The sequence below is a fragment of the Chelonoidis abingdonii genome, chromosome 9 (genome assembly GCF_003597395.2).
Source record: "Chelonoidis abingdonii isolate Lonesome George chromosome 9, CheloAbing_2.0, whole genome shotgun sequence".
NCBI classification, from domain to species: domain Eukaryota; kingdom Metazoa; phylum Chordata; order Testudines; family Testudinidae; genus Chelonoidis; species Chelonoidis abingdonii.
In genome coordinates, this window is record NC_133777.1 from 18,148,906 (window position 1) to 18,171,608 (window position 22,703).

Here is a 22,703-nt window from a genome sequence, read left to right on the forward strand (position 1 = left end):
GAGAATACTGCAAGTGATGCCCAGCCCCTTGTGATGACTGATCATAATAGGAATAAAAAATAAATTTTATAACAACTCATTTTGTTCAGAGATCATCAAACAGATGCGAATGTCTGACCTCTAAAAAGAGAGAGGAAGCCTAATTCACCACTCTGTTAGTCTGGTTTCTACGCCAGTGTGATGCACTCTAGTCTGAAACTGGAGTTAACACAATGGTGAATCAAGCCTAGAATTTCTTAACATTATACAAATAGTCAGTGTGTGTCCCAATTTTTTTACATCTTGTAAAACATTTTGACCATATTTTATAGATCATTCTTCCCATGAAAGATATATTGGAGTTTCTGGTTATTTATGTTAGCAAAATAATTAAAATGTAAAATATTCAAAATATACATAGGTGTTTTTGACAGAAGATATTTTTAGCAGCTGCTCCTTTTTTACCCTCTGAACATACCAGATGTGCTATGTTACCATTTCATAATTGGAGGAAGAATATGTTAGAGCCTTTTAGATACCAAGTGAATGAAGTAAGGTTGTGAAAGAAGAAAGGTTGTAAAAGACACAGAGGAGATGCACAGTGCTACTGAAGCTTAGACCAATGGATCTGAAGGAGAAACAATGCCAAAGATTTTGCCAGATTTTTAAAAATTATATATGGAGATGAGAAATAGGTAACAAAATGTTTCATCAAGGTTTTGGAACCTGAAGCCAGATTCATATATAAGCAAGGTTAAATTCTCTTTTAAAATCTGTGGCAAAGGTACCAGATGCTACCTCAAACGCCCATCAGGTTTAACGGGACCCAGCTCTGACTTAGGGTCTGGGCTCAGGGAGCTCCAGGCTGTTTGACTGCAAGCCTGCATGACTGGACAGGAAGTTGGACCTGTGCTACAGACATCCACCGCTGACCATATGCTGCTAACCAAGGTGTCCACCCAGTTCTCCAGCTTGGTACCTATGAGCGCTGCATTCTTTTTTGCCTGGTCCACTTGAGCTGCCTTGATAGGAATATTTAAAACTGGATTCAAGCCTTGGAAGCTCTGCTCCATATATGCGTTCTTAGGAGGCCCATTATGCAACTTCATGGATTCTTCTGAAAATACAAAAAATAGAGCCATGTAACAAATACAGCATTTGGGATATAACTCTAGGACCTAAACAAAATGCAAAGGTTACTGGTGCACCAAACTTCATTTTCATGGCATTGACCAGACTGTTGAGATTGTCCTGTGTAACCAGGATGTGTGGTCTGTTAGGCCCAGGCTTTCAGATCTCACATGCTGTAGGTTTTCCCATGCTCAAACAAAACCTCAAATCATGAGACGGCTGCATTATCATAATAATGAGGAGGTTGGTTTGAAAGTAGTATTATCATCATTAATTCTTTGCATTACCGTAGCATTGACGAGCCCTAGTCATGAGCCAAGACCTTATTAAATGAGGTGCTGTACAAACACAGAACAAAATGACAATCCATGTCCCAAAGAGGTTGCCCCGGTTACAAGAAAATCAGATAAAACGAGTGAAGTTCAGAACTGGAACTTAAACACCACTCAGTTCTGACCTGAGCCTAGACTCCACAATTTCCAACTGGGTTCTATCCCAACAGCAAACATAGATGGGCGGACTGAGTTAATCCCTCAGAGGGTGAAATAAGGACAGCGAAATGAACGGGAGGCCTAGAAAACCACTGTGATCATCACATCAAAGAGGATCAAGGATTGTATTTCAAAGGAGACAACAGTTAAATAATATTTGGTACAAAAAAGGCTGCCAAACTTTTTCAGACTTGAAGTGTTATCTTAAAGTGTTTGATTTTGGGAAACAGGTGAGACTTGGGGCCGTTTTTTTCTGAACAGATTCACTCCTCCCTATCTTTGAAAGACTGCGGATATGTCACCATACATTTATCAGCTTGACCTGTCTCCAAAAACTGGGTGGTATCTGTCCCAGAACTTGGAAAGATAACATCTGTGTTGGACAGTGTAGGTGGGTTGATGTAATGAGTGACCCCAGTGTGGTTCCTGGAAGCACTTCAGGTTGAACCATTTTTATTGGAAACATATTTTTAATAGCAATCACATTTCAAGCTCTTATGTGAGTAATGCACTGAAACAATTTCCTAATAATACCCTTTCAGTGCATTGTGGTTTTTTTCCCCTGCTGTAATTCTTCTAACTTACTAAAATGTGGCCAATTGCCCAAAATCTTAATATTCGGTCATATCTATGAAATTACAAAAAGAAATAAAACAGAAATGAAAAGAAAAATAAACCTACTTAAGGCAAATACTAAGGCTATGTCAACACTTAAAATGCTACAGTGGCACAGCTGCTGCTTCAGTGTCGACACTCACTACTGTGATGGGCTGGGTTCTCCTGTCAGTTTAGTTAATCCACCTCCCCAAGAAGCAGTAGCTAGGCCTAACCCGGTCCACACCAGGAGTTAGGTCAGCACAGCTACATCTCTCGGGTGTGGATTTTTCAGCCCCCAGAAAGACACAGATATGCCTCATTGACTTCAGTGGGACGATTTGTAGAGTATGGTACATGGAAGCACAATCTGGCCCTATGAAAATATTCACTATGTACCTTTTGCTAAGATGCCTTACAGGTGTGAATTCTCAGTTTATACACGTATTTCTTTCAGTTCTCAGTTCACTTCTTGTAACATCAGCACTCTGTTGCATAAAAGATTTGCTTAACTTTGCCAAGATACACATTGTCTAGAACACAAAATGGGCTCATTCAAGTCCCTCCAGGGCTAAGAAAGTCACACTATGTTCAGATTTCTTTTACAGGCCAGGAATCAAAGGCTAGTGTCCACAATTCCTGCCTCATGTCCATGCTGCTCCTTTATTCATCTGAAAGCCTATTTTAGCTAAGATTTTGCCTATCTCCAAACCCATTAGACAAAATAGGCTTGTGCCGTACGGATCTATGAGAAGCGCGTGTCTGACAGAGGACTGTAGTAGGAAACAAAACAAGGACACAATTCAATTTCCTGCTTTGGAAGCAACTAAATATGCAAGATTGTTTGTAAACCTATTAATTAAAAGGGAACACCTAAGCAAAAGAGGAAAACAGAATACTATAACTCTGCACTGACAAAGGTGTTCACCTTCAGCTCAAACACAAAACCAAGGAATTGGCCACTTGTTACAAGACCCTGTAGCACTTTTTGCTGGATGAGGGTATTAATCTCTGGGTCCTTGACAAATTTGAATTTGAGCAATTATATTTTGACTTCGTAACTCGTCCTTGTAGTTGCACGATATTTTGCATGTCCATCATTAAATTGTTGTGTTGCTCTGCACTATTGAGCAGTTGCTGTGTTGAGTCATGGAGCTTGCTGCATTTCAATGGTGAGCAATACGATTTTGGTGTACCATTTGTAAAAGTTTATAGTGCATTTTTAGATGGACTTATGTGAAAGGTATTCACAAAATATTACTAGTAGTATATATCTATGCAGGAGAAAATTGCTTAACAGAATACTCTGCTTAAGAGAATAAAACAATATTTCCCATTTGACAGAAGTCCTGTTGTAGCACAAAGTGGAAAACTTTTTCTTTGGTTTAAAAGATAAGATGTGGAATTCAATAACTGCACTACTTAGATCTGGCACTTTTCATCCACTGATCTTAAACAGTTTCACCAAGTTTGGGCATCATTATCCTCATTTAAGACATAAGAAAATCAAGGCACAAAGAGGCAAAGTAACTTGTCCCGTGTCACACAGCTGGTCACTGGCAGAAGTGAGAACAGAACTCAGATTTCTTGATTCCTCACTGATAGGATCACACTGCCTCCCATAGGCAACTTTCGTAAAAGATGAATTATGCTGTGACGCAGAGACCCCTTGACGCCAACTGGCAGAGGACATAAGGGGTGCATAGGGGTTAATAGGCATCTCCTGGCTCGAACGTTTACATAATAGTCCACCAAAGCATAGCATGTGAGGCCTCCACAAACAGCCAATAACATGTTGATCATCCTAATCATTGCAGGATGTAATATGATATTTACGCATGATATTTAAGGACTTGTGTGTTTATACTGAAAACTATCTTCTTAAGGTATATAAGTTAAAACAGCTCACCAGAAAGTTCAGGCTGGGGGCAGGAGACAGTTCTCTTCCTGGATGACCATTGTTTAATTTACAATGTGAGTCTATCTACATACAGAGCCACCAGCAGTTTGCAAAAATTAACAGGAAAGAAGCCTACAGGAAAAAACAATGAGCACACAAGAGGCTGTCCTTTTACGAGTACAGACAATGGATTGCTGGAATACATCTAGGATACAGGGGCATATCCAGGATACTTCACCTAGGGCACAAGGTGCCAGTCTACACGTCTTATGACAGAGGGTCACAGCCGGTCAGGCTGTAAAATGCTGGGAGAAAGACTTTGGGGATACTCTAAACGCTACAGGACCTGGTTAGATAAGGCTAGGCTCCAGAATGCCTGTTATGATTTTATTTAATATGTAGCCAGTTGTTCCCATTAAATCTACTTGCTGCTTCTCAAATCTATAGTCTTTGTTAACTAAACTTATTTTTTTCCCACTGTAAACAGATCTAAGTTCTGTGTGTTAAGGAAAGTGGTGATCCTGAGATGAAACTGGCAAGCTGGGGTGTACGACTCCTTTGGGACCTGTGAATTTTGTGAGCAGCCAGTGGAAGAGGGACTGGACACTCCCTGGGGATGCTCAGAGGTTGGAGTGTGCCCATCGCTTTCCTGGAAAGGGACAGCAGAGCCTGTGCAGGCTGAGAGGGGAGTGCTTGCGGTGCCCATGGCTGGTGGAGTTGGGGAGCTGATTCTCGGCAAGCACAGACATTGCTTCCTCACAATAAAGCCTGGTGGTAGCACGGTGCCTCGCAATCCTGCGTACTCCTGAGAGGCATCACATGTGTAGCTAAGGCATTGATACTGTATATTAAATTGGTATATATGGCTCTGACCTTGCACTCCTCCCACAGGAAAAAAGCAAGGGGTGTAAGATAAATAAAATACATTTTACAGTAAAAACAGTCATGGTCATAACATACTATTGATAATTAATTACTCTGCAGTCACTAAGCCAAATTCTTTGTCAGAGCATATCCCAGAGAAACCCCTCTGATTTCAGTGGTGGGCATGAGCTGTACATCAGTGCAAAATATAGCCTATTCATTCTAAATTACATTCTTAGGATAAAAATTGTGCTTCAGTTTTTGTTGATTCTCCACACTGAGTGCACATTTGACCCCTCAGTAGCTTTTCCTAGTATAATTTCTCTCTCTCTAATGGCTGTGCATTCCATAGTCTGTTGCAAAGACTAAAACTTCAGCACTCTTTTTTGGGTCCTTCAATGTGCAGAAAAAAGTTAGAGAACTGGACAGAGGAGTGGAAAGCATGGCTAGCTTGGTGCATAACATTGTGTTTGTAATTTTTTAAAACAATACAGATTGAAGTTTTTCTTGAATTCCACTGAACCCCTCAGGCAAGGAGGTAATTTTTTATTGACATTTTGTTTGTCTTTTCTTGCTGCAAACAAGACAGTGTTGCATGTGCTCATTGTGAAGCTAATCAGCTTCTTGTCAACTGGATCTGAACTAAATTTCTAAGCAAATCCTTCTGCCTGTAGGGTTTTTCTCTGAATGAGAGCCTAGTGAATAACTGTTCTTCTGAAGCAATGTGTTTGCCTGCTGCTGTTGTTATGTTTATCTGTCACATTACCTCTGGTTTCTCATCAGACACCTGAATTCACAGCAGTTGTGGCACTAGGTGTCACCATCATTATAATCCTTATTGGTGCAATTTGTATTGATTGAGCAATTGCGAGTAATCATTGATTTCCTCCCAAAAGAATTAGCAAAATGAAAGTTTCCCAGTATATATTAAACTGAATGATCTATAAAAATGGATTATTAACTCACTAACATCAAGTAACAGTCACAGGGCACTGGGGTACATATGCAGAACACTGTTATGACCCTTGGGTTCTATCAAAAGGGAGTTGTGGTTGCAGGGCACATGATTAGGAGGAAACATATGGCCTACAGGAAACCAGATTCCTGCCTCCTAGGCAGGAGCAGCAAACAGTTGAGACCCTGGTTCTGGGAAATGACAGATGTAGTGTTTCTCCACAGTAGCCAAGAAAGGGCTTTCCCAGAGGCGATGTATGTATCCTCCCTTTCCCAAGGGAGGACAGCAGGAAAGGTCTTTGTTACCAAGTGTTGTGTAGTATATTGAGCCCTTTTTTGGGTCTTCTGTTTATTAATCAACTTGCTCTTAGGAAAGGGATGGGGAAAAACTTGAGCACTTGGGCTTTACTCAGGTTGCCTTTAGTGGTGACTCTGCCTGCGGGCTCACAGAAAGCTAGTTAGCTTTAAGGTAACAGAATTGTATGTGTGTTAAATGCATGAGAATGGATTATCATCACTTCAGCTAGAGAACACTGCAAAAACCTTGCCCCGAGTTTAAGCTCAAACATAAACATGAAATTGCTTTGGCTTTACTGTTCCCCCTGCTGTTTGTTCGCTCTCAGGATGTCTGAGTGATCACACCCTAACTGGGATGTTTCATATGTAATGGAGAACTTAACACAGCACAGCAGGGAACGATGTTGTTGCAGGATAACTGCAGCGATGCGAGCGACAGAATGGGCTAGCCGCCCTGAGTACATGCACCGGGTTTCAGACTGGACAGTGCTCAGGATGGATAGCCCGCTCCTCCATTTATGCAGCTGTGGCTACACAGTTATTTTTAGCATGCTAGCTTGATCAAAACTAGCACAAGTATGCCTACTCGCGCTGGAAATTACTCCTCCAGATCCAGTGCAGATGGACCCCGAGACTCTGGGTATGTCTACACTTTGGAAGTGTAATTTCCAGCTTGAGCAGGCAGACCCTTGCTAGCTCTGGCTGAGCTAGCAAGCTAAAGCAGAAATGTAGCCGCAGCAGCATAAGGAGCTACCTGCTGAGAGTCTGATCCTGTCCCAGATGATACATATGTACTTGAGGCAACCAGCCCCTCCCGCTGATGTGGCGACATTTCTCTTTTTAGTTCTGATCGACCTAGCACAGGCATGTCTCTTTGAGCTGGAAATTACATCTCCAGCTTGAAGTGTAGACATACCACAAGTGACTTGCCCAAGATCACATTGCAAGTCTTTTGTGGAGCAGGGAACTGAGCCCACGTCTCCCAAGTCCTGACCACTGGACCATTCTTCCTCTCATACTCCTCCCGATATCCGTCACCCCTCTGCCCCCCCACTTCAATAAATATCCTCACTGATTCTATTTTAGTCCTTGCACTGTTCCGATGTCCTCTCCCCAGCTCCTTAACTCTGGGTCTCATGCTGATACCTGCCTCTCTGTGGGGAGGGAGAACCAGCGGTGCTGGTCAGGCAGCATGAGGGGAAATAAGGAGATGATGCAGGGTACTGAAAGGATCAAAATGCAGCCAGTGCGTTCTGTGGCCTGTGTGATAAATGCCAAGGAGCCTGAGGCAGGAAGAGGGAGAGCTGGTAAATCGAGTTGATGAGAATAGTTTTAAAAAACAACCAAGTGTGAGACCTAATAGGCTGCTGCCTGTGATATGTATATGCAGCAGCACAGGATGCCAAACAGCAAGGAGCCATTTTTTACATGCTAATGGCTTCTGAAGTACTAATGGCTTCATGAGATGGAAAAGGGATGGGTAGCTGGAAATGATGGTATATGTGCAGGATAATGGGAGAGAGAGGTGAAGTAGGAGGGAGACACACCAGTTTTCTCTTAATGTTACTGTAACCAACACGGGATAAAAAGCTGTTAAGATTGTGGGACTCGGACCATGTCTGGGATTTTCTTTCTGCCCCGTCAGCAACTCCACCCTCCAAACATATCAAAGTACAACCATTTTGATAATCCCACTATAACAAAGTGCTATGCTCTTTAGAATCACATAGCATTCTTTACATTTAAGTAGCCACCGTAGTGCTTTAACCTATGTAATAACTACAATCGCCTAAATGAACACTAGTTCCTACATAAAACATTTTTCTTTTTGTTAAAACAACCTAGGAAATTCACTGAAAGAAACCCTTTGTTAATGCAGAATTAAGGTTGCCCAGTAGTACCTTGTGCCCTTCCAGTATGTGAAGTTCAGCAAAACTCAAACCTCTGAAAACCAGGAAATACAGAGTTACACAAATATAACCTTAACTTTGCCCTCTAGGGCAATGATCTAATAAGTTCATAACACACATACTCACTGTAACCTTAAGAAACCCTCAATACCTTAACTACACATGATGTTTCCCGGGGTTATGAGGCGCCTCACTACTTCCTGGCTTTAGCGGGATGAAGCCATGTCTGTGCCTGTCAGAGTCAGCTCTTCAACTCCACCAGCAAAGGGGTCACTGTTTTGTAACAGTTACTCCTTACAGACCTGACAAACTCACTATAGCAGGGTTTCTCAAACAGCGGTCACCGCTTCTGTAGGAAAAGCCCCTGGCAGGCCGGGCTGGTGTGTTTAGCTGCCCCATCTGCAGGTCCGGCCGATGGTGGCTCCCACTGGCTGTGGATCACTGCTCCAGGCCAATGGGAGCTGCTGGAAGCGGCGCGGGCCAAGGGACATACTGGTCGCCGCTTCCAGCAACTCCCATTGGCCAAGAGCAGTGATCCGCGGCCAGTCAGAGCCACGATCGGCCAGACCTGCGGACGAGGCAGGTAAATGCACCGGCCTGGCCCACCAGGGGATTTCCCTACAGAAGCGGCGACCTGTTTGAGAAACCTTGCACTACAGCTAGCACAATGCTTTCATGCTACTTATCCATAAATGATGTCCTGTAAGGTCTTAAATGAAAGCCAGGATCATGTTGATCATTAATATTGTTGTGAAATGTATGTACTGATATTATGGAAAAAGTTATATATGCAAAATGAAAATATAGTCCTAAAGTCTGAATGAAGGCAGAGTTGACAACCAGGTTTTTGCCAGACAAAGGATGTATGTTCACCTGTCTGCCTTGGTTGACATGTAAATTAAGTACTGAGAGACAACAGAACGGAAGCCCTGTTTGTATATGAAGTCAACATGAGGATGTGATGGAAACAAACAGAGTCAGCACAGCAGGGAATAAGCCCTGGGGGAGGCATCCTGATTCTGAGGACAAAACAATGAATTTTGGGAGGGGATAAGGAGAAAATAAAAGGACATCTCTTTATCCTGCACCCGATGAAGTAACTGAACAGTGTGACTACATTCATGAAAATGGGATCCCAAGCAGTGTAGGATGGAAATGATGCAAGTAAATTTTGGGTGAGATGAAACTGCTCTTTAGACAGACTATTAGCCTGGTAAAAATTAAATTTAGTCTCTAAATAGTGTGCACTGATGTTGTTTTATATGTAACCTTCTGTTACTATTATCCTCACTCACTATCTTTTCACCTTTGATAATAAACATATGATTGTTGCCACTATAAATATATCTCAGTGCTGTGATGTTACACAGGAGCAGTTCCTCAGTTGTGCACACCATATGATTTGATTCAACGTACCCTTGGGGATTGAAAACCTGATATTTCTGTGAGAAGCCAGTGACAGGGGCTTGATATCACAGGGGAACGCCCAGTGACTGGGGTGCACCTATTATTAACCTGCAGAACAAAGTGAGGAGAAGCATTGCCCTGAGGAGGCTAGTTGGGTGACGAACACGCTAGTGTAAGTTAACCACTACAATTCTCTCTCTCAGTTGCTGGAGGTAGGAGGTAACAAGAAACTCACAGTCCTGGGCACCCCAAGAATGAATCACACTTGCCTCCTTCCTTTGCATACGGTGCAGCACACTCAGGGAACAGAGCACATGATCACTGTAGCACAGAGTCAGACGCCTTCTCTTTGCTAAGACAAAACTTGTGTTTAGGTGAGCTGTGCTAAACAGGAGCAATTTACCCCTGCTCTGCCCTCAAACACTGAGCCTGCCCCACAGAAACAGTCCTAACGACTACTTTCTACAACCTCTTCACTCTTACATGCAGGATTCCTTATAACACAACACTTTTACCTACATAACACTCGCACAACACCCTCATATCCCACCTCCTTGATGACAATATCCATGGTAAGATGGATTCACATTGCTGCTGACATGTTACACAACTCAGCGCTCAAATGAGGTAAACTGCATCGCTCAGTATCAGAGGGGTAGCCGTGTTAGTCTGGATCTGTAAAAGCAGCAGAGAATCCTGTGGCACTTATAGACTAACAGACGTTTTGGAGCATGAGCTTTCGTGGGTGAATACCCACTTCGTCAGATGCACGTAGTGGAAATTTCCAGGGGCAGGTATACTATATGCCAAGCAAGCTAGAGATAATGAGGTTAGTTCAATCAGGGAAGATGAGGCCCTGTTCCAGCCCATGGAAGGAGACTCTGGAAATTTCCACCACGATTTCAACATGCTCACCCCACCATCACAACCTCAGCCTGGACCAATCTACACAGGAGGTCCACTTCCTAGACACACGGTGCAATAAGTGAATGGTCACATTTACACCACCCTATACCGAAAACCTACGACCGCTATCCTACCTATCTATACCTCCAGCTTCCGTCCCGACACCACATGATCATTGTCTACAGCCAAGCAACTGAGGTACAACCACATCGCTCTAACCCTCGACAGGACAACACCGCTACAAAATCTCCACCAAGCATTCTCAAACTACAATACCTCACAGGAGAATAAGGAAACAGATCAACAGAGCAGACGTGACCCAAGAGCATCCTCTATTATCTGCAAAACAACCCAAGAAAGAAACCAACAGGACTCCACTGCCACACATATCAGTTCCCACTAAAACCCTCCAACGCATCATCAGGGATCTACAACCCATCTGACAATGATCCACAGCTTTCAACAGGCCTTGGTGCAGGCCAGTCCTCGGCCAAGACAACCTTGCCAACGCGAAACATCTCACCAGTAACTGCGGACCGCACCATAGTAATCTAGCTCAGGAACGCATCCATTGCAACAAACCTCAATGCCAACTCATGCCCACAATATCTACACCGGCAACACGATCACAGGACCTGATCAGCATCAGCCACACCATCACCAGTTCATTCACCTGCACATCACCAATGTAATAACGCCATCATATGCCAGCAATGCCCTCTGCTATGTTACATCGGCCAAACTGGACGGTCTCTACGGAAATAGATAAATGGACACACATCAGATATTATGAAGGCAAGATACAAAAACCTGTAGGAGAAACTTAAGCCTCCCTGGCCAGCACTAATACAGCAGACTAAAGAGGTCACTCCTGGCAGCAAAAAAACTCAGGACCAGACTTCAAGAAAACTGCTAGCTTCAGTTCACTGCAAATTTGACATCCATCAGCTCAGGATTAAACAAAGACTACGAAGGCTTGCAACTGACAAACAATTTCTCCTCTCTTGGTTTCACACTCTCAACGCTAGAAAAGGCGCTCACCTCCCTGATTGAATTACTTCGTTATCTCTAGCTTGCTTGCATATATATACCTGCCCCTGGAAATTTCCACTACATGCATCTGAAGAAGTGGATATTCACCCACGAAAGCTCATGCTCCAAAATTGTCTGTTAGTCTATAAGGTGCCACAGGATTCTTTGCTGCTTTTACATAGCTCAGGGTATACATGCACTAGTTTTCTTTTATATGCAGTGAGAGGCAGGCACAGGCACTTAGACCATGTCCCTGCCCCACAGGTACAGGGCTCCTCAGATCACCTCATATCACGACAGCTCTGCCAAGCTTCTCCGCCATTCAGTACAGCTACACCTGACCCAAGGAACGCAGCTGGAGGGCACCACATAAATCCAAGCGGCTTTTGCCATCTCCAGGGGACAGAGTTAAGGTTATGCTGGTATGTACCTTAGCTCTGTATTTCCTGGTTTTCAGAAGCTTAAGTCTGGGTTCAGAGGTACGAGTTTTGCTGAACTTGACATTCTGGAAAGGCACTACAAGGACTGAACTCTGCGTTAAGAAAGATTTTTTTTTGTAAGTGAATTTACCACCTCTCCCAGAGGGAGTCAAAGCTCCTGTGCTTATAAGGCAATTCATCCAACCAGGGAAAAGAAATAGCACCATGTGACTTAAGAGACCCTTTGCAACAGCCGGCTCAAATGCTGAATGGTGCGTATCCAGTAACCACACAAGACTTCCTGATGAGCGAACAAAATAAAATAATAAAAATAAAAGCATTAGTGGCAGATCCCTGGTCTGGCCTAAGGGCAAAGCATAGCTGAAAGGGTGGCTGCCTGTGTGGCTCCCTAGTCCTGGAGTTGGCAAGGGGCTGGCTTCACCCCATCACTTCAGGTTATTCCTGGCTCTCTTGGGAATGTTTCAGTACCTGGGGATCACAAGAGGACATTGGCATTTGTTCCTATTCCCTCCTCCCTTGTGACATATTCTATACTAGGTCCGGTAGCGGGTGGAGTAGAGCTGTTTACAAAGGGATTCCCAAGGTAGCCCAGTGAGCTTTGCAGTGCTGGACTGGCACAAAGCACCTGGACCACAGAGGAATACTGGTGCCTGACTTATTTATTCTGTGAATTATTTTCTCAGCTCGAACATTCACTGTAGTTTTGCCACCGCAAAAGAAATGGTGTGACTACAACATGTTGTAAATTGCTTATTCTCAAAAAGGGGTTTTAACAATCAAATGGTACTTAAAACAACAGAATATCAGTCGTAGTACGTAGCAAGACAACAGACAGTAGGAGTCTGGGTGTCTAGCAAGATATGAAGTGATGTTGAGTGCCTTCAGCAGATACAAAGTGTGCAAGAATCAGCAGTACTGCATGGTCTGAAGTGTTCTATTCCCATTCAAACTTGGGATTAAAACCAGAACTGCAAGATATTTCCAAGCCATATAACATAATTCTAACGGATATACTTATAACTGGTGAGGATGTAAAAGTAAAATCAATGTCTCTGTGAGTTGCGAGGAGGGGTTTGGTAGGTTTTCCGGCTCTCAGATCCTTGTGTTCTGTGTCACCACATCGTCTCTGTAACCATCATCTTCTTTTTCTGTCCCCTTCCCCTCCCCTCCCCTCGCAAACTCTGCACAGAGGTTTAATCTTTGTGATATTCTGGTTGCCCTTAGCAACTGTCCTATGCCCTCATTAGGTGGAAATTTAAAAAGGCATTCTTCATTTAGATGCTGAAGTAAACTAAACCTGGCAGATAGCTTTGCCAGAATTATATTTTTCCAATACAGTTTGAGTGTTGTGAATCACAATATAGGAATGAACCCATATTTTTTTGATTATCTATCAGAGATCTGAGTGTGATGTTCTTCCTTTCATACAAATAGTAAATAAAAAACCCTTTCAAGGAAAGTTCTGAACTTTTAGCTTATCTTATGTGAATTGATAGATTTCATGCAAGTCCTTGCTTAGATTTAACTCTGCTGTGATTTCTGAGACAGAGTTTCTTAGCTTTGCTGCAAGAAGCATGACCTGGTTAGCTGTCGTTTTGTTTTAACTGTTGCTACTGTGTATTTCATGGCAAAGTCATTACAACTTTTTGTGTCTAAACAGATAATGTTAACGCAGTATTCCCTGTACTTTATTCAGGAAATACTGCCCAAACTGTGATAACATTCATTGCTTGCAAAGTGAACTGTAAAGATTTTATATAGTTTTCCCTGTAACACAAAATATTTTGCATTCACATACTATCATTTTCCAGTGCCAAAGAACACTGCAAAATTAAGGAACTTTCAAAACACCTCAGTGGGTTAGGTAAATATGTTTTATTACCACGATCCTCCTCCTTTTAGGCAGGCAAACATTTCCGCACACACAAGGAGTATTTGCCCTTGTAGATTAGGCACAGGGAATTGTACATGACTGCCTCTGAAAATCTGGGTAAAAGCGATTTACCAAAGGCCTCAGTAGAAGTCAGAGTAAGGACTAGAACTCAATAGTTCCTTGTTACTCAGTCCTCTATCCCACATCTCCATCACAACTGGAACCTGATCCAAAGCCCCTTGAAGTTAATAGATGGACTCTCACTAACTTCAGTGGGCTTGACTCAAGCCCCCATTCTTCATCTTCAGTGAGGAGATACAGGGAATCCTACATTTTTTCAAGACTGGAAAGTCTGATGGCTTGATTTTCCACACGAAGCCTCCAAAAATGCACACATGCGTGCGCACACATAGAGACATACACTGACTGTGTGCACCAATCAGGTGATCTAACCAGCGGCCCCATCACTGCAGTTCTGCAGCAACCACTGGCCAAGTCAGGCATGTAATTATCCATGTGTGGGCAACTGCCTGATTTGTGCAAACATTCCCTGCAACTGAAAGTGCAAATTATGCACAGTATTGTGGACACATTTTTGATGTGTACTTGTGTGTACCTCAGTTTGGAAGCGAGATCCTATATCTATAGTATGCTGGAAAAATGGGTCTAGCATTAAACCAAACGTACAATACTGAACTGTACTACGAAGCCAGTTTTTGGAGCAATAATTCATTTTCCAAGGCAGAACATATGACAAGTATTCTAGCATTTAGAAAATCTCTTAATAAAAATGAATTGCTCTGTTCTGTTGACAATTCCTGAACGTGATGCTGATGTGTAATTTTTTTTTCAATCTGAAGACAAGACTAATAGCATTGTTCCTTGATTCTATAAGCCTTTTTTTGGCAGCCTTTGTATTGTTTGTAACTGTAACAGAAATTGTTCCTTTAGAAGTTCTAATTTTTCTGCCATAGCTGTGCAATGCCCTTATTTGGCACAGAAAACTGTTTAAATAATAAAGCGGTGACAAACTGACTAAAGCTGGGAAATCAAAGTTAAATGACAATTTTCTGCCTGGAGCACAACATTGTGCCTGAGTGGGAAAACAACAGAGATTTTCATTGTGAATGCTGATATAACCTTAACTGCAGTGGTGTCTCTCTATCTGACCCTGGCATTAATTTCTCTTTCATTTTCACATCAAATTTCTGAGATAACAGGTCACTAGCAAAGCACTCCTGATGCTTTTTTGCTTGCTTGCTTTTAGCAAACAATATTGCTTCCAAGCTTTATATCCAACACCTGTAGTAAATTATAATTACCACAGTAACTCTGGCTGTTTAACAAAAAGTATATAGGCCTTATCTTTTCCCACTGAAGTCAATGGGTCAATTTTTTTGTCTGTTACATCAATGTAAATCTGGAGTAACTGAAATCAATGGACTCATTCTGGATTTAGAATTTGAACCACTGCAAGTTTTGTCTTTGACTTCAAAGAGAGAAGCCTCCTGAGTAAAGTCTGGGAAATGCTTGATTGTCCACTGGGACCCAGAGCAATGTAGTGAAAAGAAGCAAGTTTGTAACTGCTACCACAGCCTGGGTATGTATCACATCTTCTACTCAACCTATTCAGACAGTTAAATTAGCAAAGAACATAGAATAAATTAATTTAAAAGAGATAAATCAGTAACACCCACATTTAGGAGCTGGTTGATTTCAAGTTCCAAAAATGTATTCCATCCAAACATGTTAGAAGGAAAAAATCAGTAAGTTAGCTGTTCTGGTAAAAAAATATGTGGAATCAAGCTCCTGTTGAGGAAGATTAGGATTGCATTTGCTCTCAGCAGTTGCCTGGTGACATTTGCATTACTGAAGCAGCATGTTGCACTGTAAGGTAAATGCCTGACTCAGTTTATTTGCTCCTTTGTCTGAAAAATGAAGAATTTCTGAAAACTAAATAGGATAGTTTATATATTTGGCCACTTTACAATGGCTGATGCTATGAATATTAATGACATTTCACAGTGTTAAAAAAGTATGGCAAAGATATGCACAGCAACAAACTTGTTCTGATCTCACAGGTGTGACTTGGAAGTGCCTTCACCACTTATAGGCCAATATACTTGACACATACTAAAGAATATTCAAATAAATGGATTTTCTAATGGAAACTGCAGTCAGCTCTAACAGTATTAGAGAGGAATAGATGGTTCAGACAGCTAGATGATTCTGTGGTAGGAAAAGCAGTACCTTTCTTTTAAGAGAATAAGCTTTGGTTTGGTGTTAAGCATTTTGGGGTCATCTACAATTTCAGATGCACAGGATCTTATCTTGAGTGTACTGGGAAGGTCTAGACAGCTATGGGGAAAGGTTGGAACAGTTGTTTGGGAAGGATACATCATAGGTAATTTTGATGAATCCAATATTTCATAAACTAATATTCTTACCACTATACACAAGGACTTTGTCACGCAAACAATATAAACAGCGTAAATCTCTTTGAACAAATAAGTGAAAGCAACAGCAATGAAAGGAAATTGTCTGTTCCTGTTTGCTTGTATTCTTAAATTAAGGTTTGCATAGTTGCTCTTTGATTATGAAATGTCTAAAAGTTCATTAGGTTCTGGATTGTGCATATTTTAAATCTTTTATTTTATAGAAATGAATGGTCTTTTGTCCAAAGTTCCTATATTTTACAGAATGGATTCAGCTACTTTCACTCATCTTCAAAACACAAGCTTCTTCAGATTTAATATCTAAGCTATTCTTTTTGTTGGTGCTTTTCCTGTGTAGTGGTACTGCGATTTTTAACCACAGCATTGACAGTGAATGAAATAGTCTTTGATACGAGTACTTTACATCTATTCTGAAAACTTTAATACCTACTGTACTTACAGAAACCACTTACCTTGTTTGATAGGTTGCCTGCTGGAGAATGTAAGAGGAGTAACGAGGAATTTGGTTTCAGCTACAGGTACCCAGTGGTGCAGAATTTTAATGGTCCAGACTCCAGGCTGCAGTGGCAAATTCAAAGGTGGTTTGTAGTGAGTAAATTCTGCACTGGATTCAATAAGGATATCATATGTAGCTGCGATTATGTTGATAGGATCCACCCAGATCACAGTGACTGTGACATTAGGGCCTTTTCCCCACTTCTGCATGCCAACCGGTTCGTCCATCGGCCCAATAAGTCCTCCAAAGTTCCGAAATATCCTTTCCTTGGCATCCCAGTCAGTGCCAATCTGAAATTAAAGACAATATTACGACTAATGTTGTCTCTGTAAACAAATCTAAGGTCCTGATCCTGCAAATTCTCACTCTCCCATTCTCATTGACAGCACTATTCACATGCTTAAACTAAAAATGTGTGTATGTGTTTCTAGGATCAGGGCATAAATCTATGTTATTTACAGAAACACACACATAGTACCTCTGGACAATGACATGAATCAGGATCTTTCAGTGTTATAGTAATGGCATTAAAACATGCTTTGAATGGAAATTCAACAAACAAACAAATTTGGTAGCAAGATTTTTAAAAATTAAAAAAAGCCCATTTGCAAATATTAAAGTTTGCAGATTATTGATCCAGAATGAGAACTTAGAACATCTAGTGTTTAAGCAATAATAAAAAAGATTAATTTATGGTCCAAATGTAGCTACCGAACATGGAGAGCAGTAGCTTTTATCTTCAATCCATGTGCATTGCCCAGTACAGACACTTTGTAATGAGAGATCAGAGCTTTTTAACGTATTGTGAGAAGCAAGCACAAATTAGCTTGACAGTTTTTACACATTAGCACACATTAGCTTAGTTTTTACACATGGACACATTAGCAGGAAATCCTCAATCCTGAGCTGGATGCTCAAAAGACCACGTAGACATGTAAATGTCCATTTTAGGTACATAATTGCTGACTTGGGCAGCGAGATGTTCTGTTGAGATGCTCATGTTTCAAAAGTTAAAGCAAGAACTGCAATGAGTCCAATGACCTCATATGGGTTTGAGTGAGCCTTTGACTAGACACTGTGTGAACGGGAGAGGTTCTCTCTCTATTTTGTTTTGCTTTTGTTGTTGAAAGAGGAAAATTAATTTGGAAAAATCTATAGTCAGAGAAATGTAAGGAAATCGCAGACTCAGACTGGATTCCTATGCCACTCTTTTGACCAGCACTGTTCATTAACCAAACATATTATATCGAACCTTGATCGCCAGAATCGTGTCGTTTGGGCCCGATCCAGTTGCTTCCAAAGTCAACAGCTTCAATGGAACTTGACTCAGGCCCTACTTAATTTACAGATCTGACACTGCCCCCTAGCTCCTCAGCAGTCACAGCACTCCCTTCCTGATTGGTACCAGGGGATTATTACTGGTAAGTCCTATTCTTACTGTCATGGCATTAACGTTCTTCTTTTATTTACTAGCATTAAAGAAGCTGATTCACATCCCACAGTAAATATTTAATAGACCTTTCATTTTCCTAGCAGCTTTCCTATTTCAGTGCTCTTAATATGGAATTTAATGGCTCACCTGTAACCCACGGATAATGTGAATTTACCAGCCTTTGCTTATACATTAAAGAGAGACTGTAAACAGATAGCACAAAGGCATAAATAATAGTCAGCCCTTTCTGAAAGGCATTTTTTTCATCCAAACTGCCTATTATAGCATATGTTTATGTATAACTATCTAGCTGTGGATAGCCACACACACATGCGCAGGAGCCTTCCTTCCTGAATGACCGAGGTGCTAAAGGAGCATTCAAGGAAGACAAGGCCATTGCAGAGAAACTAAATGAATCCTCTGCATCAGTCTTCACTGCAGAGGATATGGGAGGATCCTGACACCTGAGCCATTCTTTTTAGGCGGCAAACCTGGGAAATTGTCCCAGATTGAGATGTCAGTAGAGGAGGTTTTGGAACAAACTGATAAATTAAACAGTAACTAGTCACTAGGACCAGATGGTATTCACCCAAGAGTTCTGGAGGAACTCAAATATGAAATATATTAACTGTGGTATGCAACCTTAAATCAGCTTCTATGCCAGTGAGCAGCGGATAGCTAATGTAACACATGTTTTTAGAAAATAGTTTCAGAGGCAGTCCTGGCAATTACAGGCCGGTGAGCCTAACTTCAATAGCAGGCAAACTGGTTGAAACGATAGTAAAGAAGAAAATTATCGGACACACAGATAAATATGGAATGTTGGGAAAGAGTCAACATGGTTTTTGCAAAAGGAAATCATGCCTCATCAATCTATTGGAAATCTCTGAGGGAGTCAACAAGATTGTGGACAAGGTGTCCCACTGAATACAACATACTTGGACTTTCAGAAAGCCTTTGACGAGGTCTCTCACCAAAGGCTCTTAAGCAAAGTAAGCAGTTATGGAGTAAGAGGGAATGTCCTCTCATGGATCAGTAACTAGTTAAAAGATAGTAAACAAAGAGTAAGAGTAAACGGGCGGTTTTTCAGGTTGCAGGATCTGTACTGAGACAAGTGCTGTTCAACATATTCATAAATATGAATATGAATATGGAAAAGGAGGTGAATAGTGAGGTGGCAAAACTTGCAGATGATACAAATTACTTAAGACGGTTAAGTCCAAAGCTCACCGCGAAGAGCTACAAAGGGATCTCACAAAATTGGGTGACGGGGAGACAAAATGGCAGATGAAATTCAATGCTGACAAGTGCAAAGTGATGCTTACTAGAAAAACATATTCCCAACTATACATACAAAATGATGGGTTCTACATTAGCTGCTACTACTCGAGAAAGAGATTTTGGAGTCATTGTGGATAGTTTTCCAAAAACATGTGATCAGTGTGAAGTGGCGGACAAAAAAACTAACAATGTTAGGAACCATTAGGAAAGGTACAGATAATGAAACATAAAAATGTCATAATGCCCACAACTTTAATATTGTGTAAAGTTCTGGTCACCCCATCTAACTGGAAAAGGTGCAGAGAAAGGCAATGAAAATAATTAGGAGTATGGAACAGCTTTCATACGAGGGGAAATTAAAAAGACTCAGACTTTTCAGTTTAGAAAGATGACTCAGGGGGATGTGAGAGAGATCTATAAAATCATGAATGGTGTGGAGAAAAAGTGTTGTTTACCCCTTCACATAACCCAGGGGTCACCCAATGAAATTAATAGGCAGCAGGTTTAAAACAAACAAAAAGATGTACTTCAGTCAACCTGTGGAACTTGTTGCCAAGGAAGAAAGGTCCATCAGTGACTATTAGCCAAGATGGTCGGAGATGCTCACCCGCACTTTGGCTGTCACTAAACCTCCAAGTGCCAGAAGTATCTGGCACTGTATGCTGTCATAGACAAGATACTGAGCTAGAGGCTGATAGGGACGGCCATACTGGGTCAGACCAAAGTTATGATAACGTTTTTCCTTCCCATGAGTGTAGTGACCACCCAAATCTGGCCTGCCACTAGACTCTTGAACTCTCTAAGTTCTCATCTCGTCTTAGGAGAACTAGCCACCCAAACACAATGTTTAGGTGCTGATGATATACAGCAGTACAATCTCTGGGTATGCACTGCCATCAACACGTAGGCCCCAACGCCACCCACTCCACCCACACTGACTGAGGCGATCATCACCGTTTACAGGTGAACTCCTGCAGATGAAGGGCACGGGCAGAAAGCTAGAATGCCAGCAGTGCAATAACATTCTGAATCCATCTTCCAGCAGCAAAAACGCCTCTTACAGGACTATATCACTGCAGCAAAGGAGGCAAAATGAGCCTTTTACTTCTCCACAATCAATGCAGCAGAATCATGGCCAGTAGAGCCTATTTCACATAGTGAACAGGCTAACCCAGACTTCACAGCCCAGACCCAAGCATCCACTTCTCTGATAAGATCAATTGTGTAACTATGGAGCTAAATGGGAAAGAAAATTCCCTGACCAGAATGTATTCTCCACCTGAGTGTGGCCCTGTCACACTTGCTGAAGATCAAAAAGCCCTGAAAAATAAAATACAGCCACAGCCTATGGAATGGATCCATGACTCTCCTGGCTGGTAAAAGCCAGCAAACAACTATGCCCACTACTAACAGGAATGGCCAATGTCTTCTTCAGAGAAGCACACCAACCTAACCCCTTCAAATATGCAATAGCTCACCTAATTCTCAAGAAGCCTACCCTTAAATCCTGAAGACCTCTCAACTACTATTCTGTCTCCAACCTCCCTTTCTCGGGCAAAATAATTCAGAAGCTAGTAACCGCCAACAACATGTGATATCAGCTAACATTCTAGATGTCTCATAACCCTGATTCAGATCAGGACACGCCATAGAGAGAGGCTCTGGTGAGACTAAAAATGGACTTCATTTAGCCATTCACACAGACAAGAGCTCCATGCCCAGCAGAACTTAGACTGGCAATTAGTAGCTGCCCTCACCTCTGGAGTTCTGCAAGGATCCATACCAACCTCTCTTCTCTTCAATTTTTACCTGAGAGCACAGAGAGACAGGAAGATGCCATGGACTCAGTGGCCAGCAGTGTGCTGCTGACACTTAACTACAGTAGAACTTCAGCGTAACGAACACCTCGGGAATGGAGGTTGTTTGTAACTCTGAAATGTTTGTAACTCTGAACAAAACTTGATGGGTGTTCTTCCAAAAGTTTACAAGTTAACATTGACTTAATACAGCTTTGACACTTTACTATGTAGAACAAAAATGCTGCCTTTAGCCACCTTAATATAAATGAAACAAGCACAGAAACAGTTTCCTTACCTTGTCAAATCCTTTTTTTAAAAACTTTTCCTTTTTTTAGTAGTTTACATATAATATAGTATTATACTGTATTTGCTGCGTCCCTCCCTTCTTTTCGGTCTCTGCTGCTGCCTGATTGCGTACTTCCAGTTCGAAATGAGGTGTGTGGTTGACAGGTCAGTTTGTAACTCTGGTGTTCTACTGTATATATCTCATTCTCAAATGTCAGCATGCCTACCAGAAATCAGCTCTTGAATGAAAAGCAGCTGGCTGAAGCTGAATCCAGGAAAGACCGACATGATGCTTCTCAGAAAGGAGAAATGCTCTGAAGAAGTAGGAGAGTCACTGTCTCCACCTTCCACTGAAGGCATACAGTTCCAGTCTGTCAGAATGGTGTAAAACCTGGGGATGCTCTTTGACTCCTCACTGAGCTTGGATGACCAGGTTAGCATTAGTATCTAAAAATGCCTGCTTTGTCTCTTCCTTCCGGACAAGGATCTGGCTGCAGTGATTCATGCCTTCATCTCCTGTAGGCTGGATTACTGTAATTCACCAGATGGAAGCTGAATGTGAAGGTGATGCACAGGCACCAGCTGGTACAGAATGCAGTTGCCTGCCTTCTCCATGGTTTCGGCCAGCAGGAGCACATCAAAACCCATACTGATGTCCCTCCTCTGGCTCACAGCAGGCTTTTGATGCCAGTTTAAGGCTTTTGTCCTAATTTTCAAAGCAATTAGCGGATCAAGGCCCAGCAACACTACAGACCACATTTCGATCTATGAATGATTGACAGCTGCGCTCCTCTAGGACAATGCTTAACAGAAAGCCCAAGATGAAGCATGTGATAGCTGTGCATAAAACGATCTTGGACAAGGGGATCTAGCAACAGAACAATTCTCCAGAAGGGATCAGAGGAATCCAGAGCGTGATTGTCTTTAGGAAATGCTGCAAAACCTTCCTCTTTGACCAAGCCTTTCCACCATAAAAATGCCACACACACCACACTGACACCCCTTTCTACCAAATAAACCCCTGCCAATGAAAAAAACAACCACACAAAGACCCTACCTCAAGCAGAGATTTTACCCTGTCATAAACAGATAGCTAAGGGTTAATGTTTCTTTTACCTGTAAAGGGTTAACGAAGGGAACCAAAAACCTGACCAGAGGACCAATCAGGAAACCAGA

The 22,703-nt window shown here is 41.9% G+C and overlaps 1 protein-coding gene across 1 annotated transcript in view; it reads right to left on the bottom strand.

Moving 5' to 3' along the window:
• Window positions 1-544: 544 nt before the first annotated feature.
• XYLT1 (xylosyltransferase 1) overlaps window positions 545-22,703 on the bottom strand; it is a 339,335-nt gene continuing 317,176 nt past the window's right edge. The window contains exons 11-12 of the mRNA XM_032790486.2: window positions 16,687-17,020; window positions 545-1,096 (exon numbers count right to left, since the gene is read on the bottom strand). Coding sequence (XP_032646377.1) covers window positions 774-1,096; window positions 16,687-17,020 — 657 coding nt within the window. The 3' untranslated portion in view covers window positions 545-773. The remainder of the gene's footprint in view (window positions 1,097-16,686; window positions 17,021-22,703) is intronic.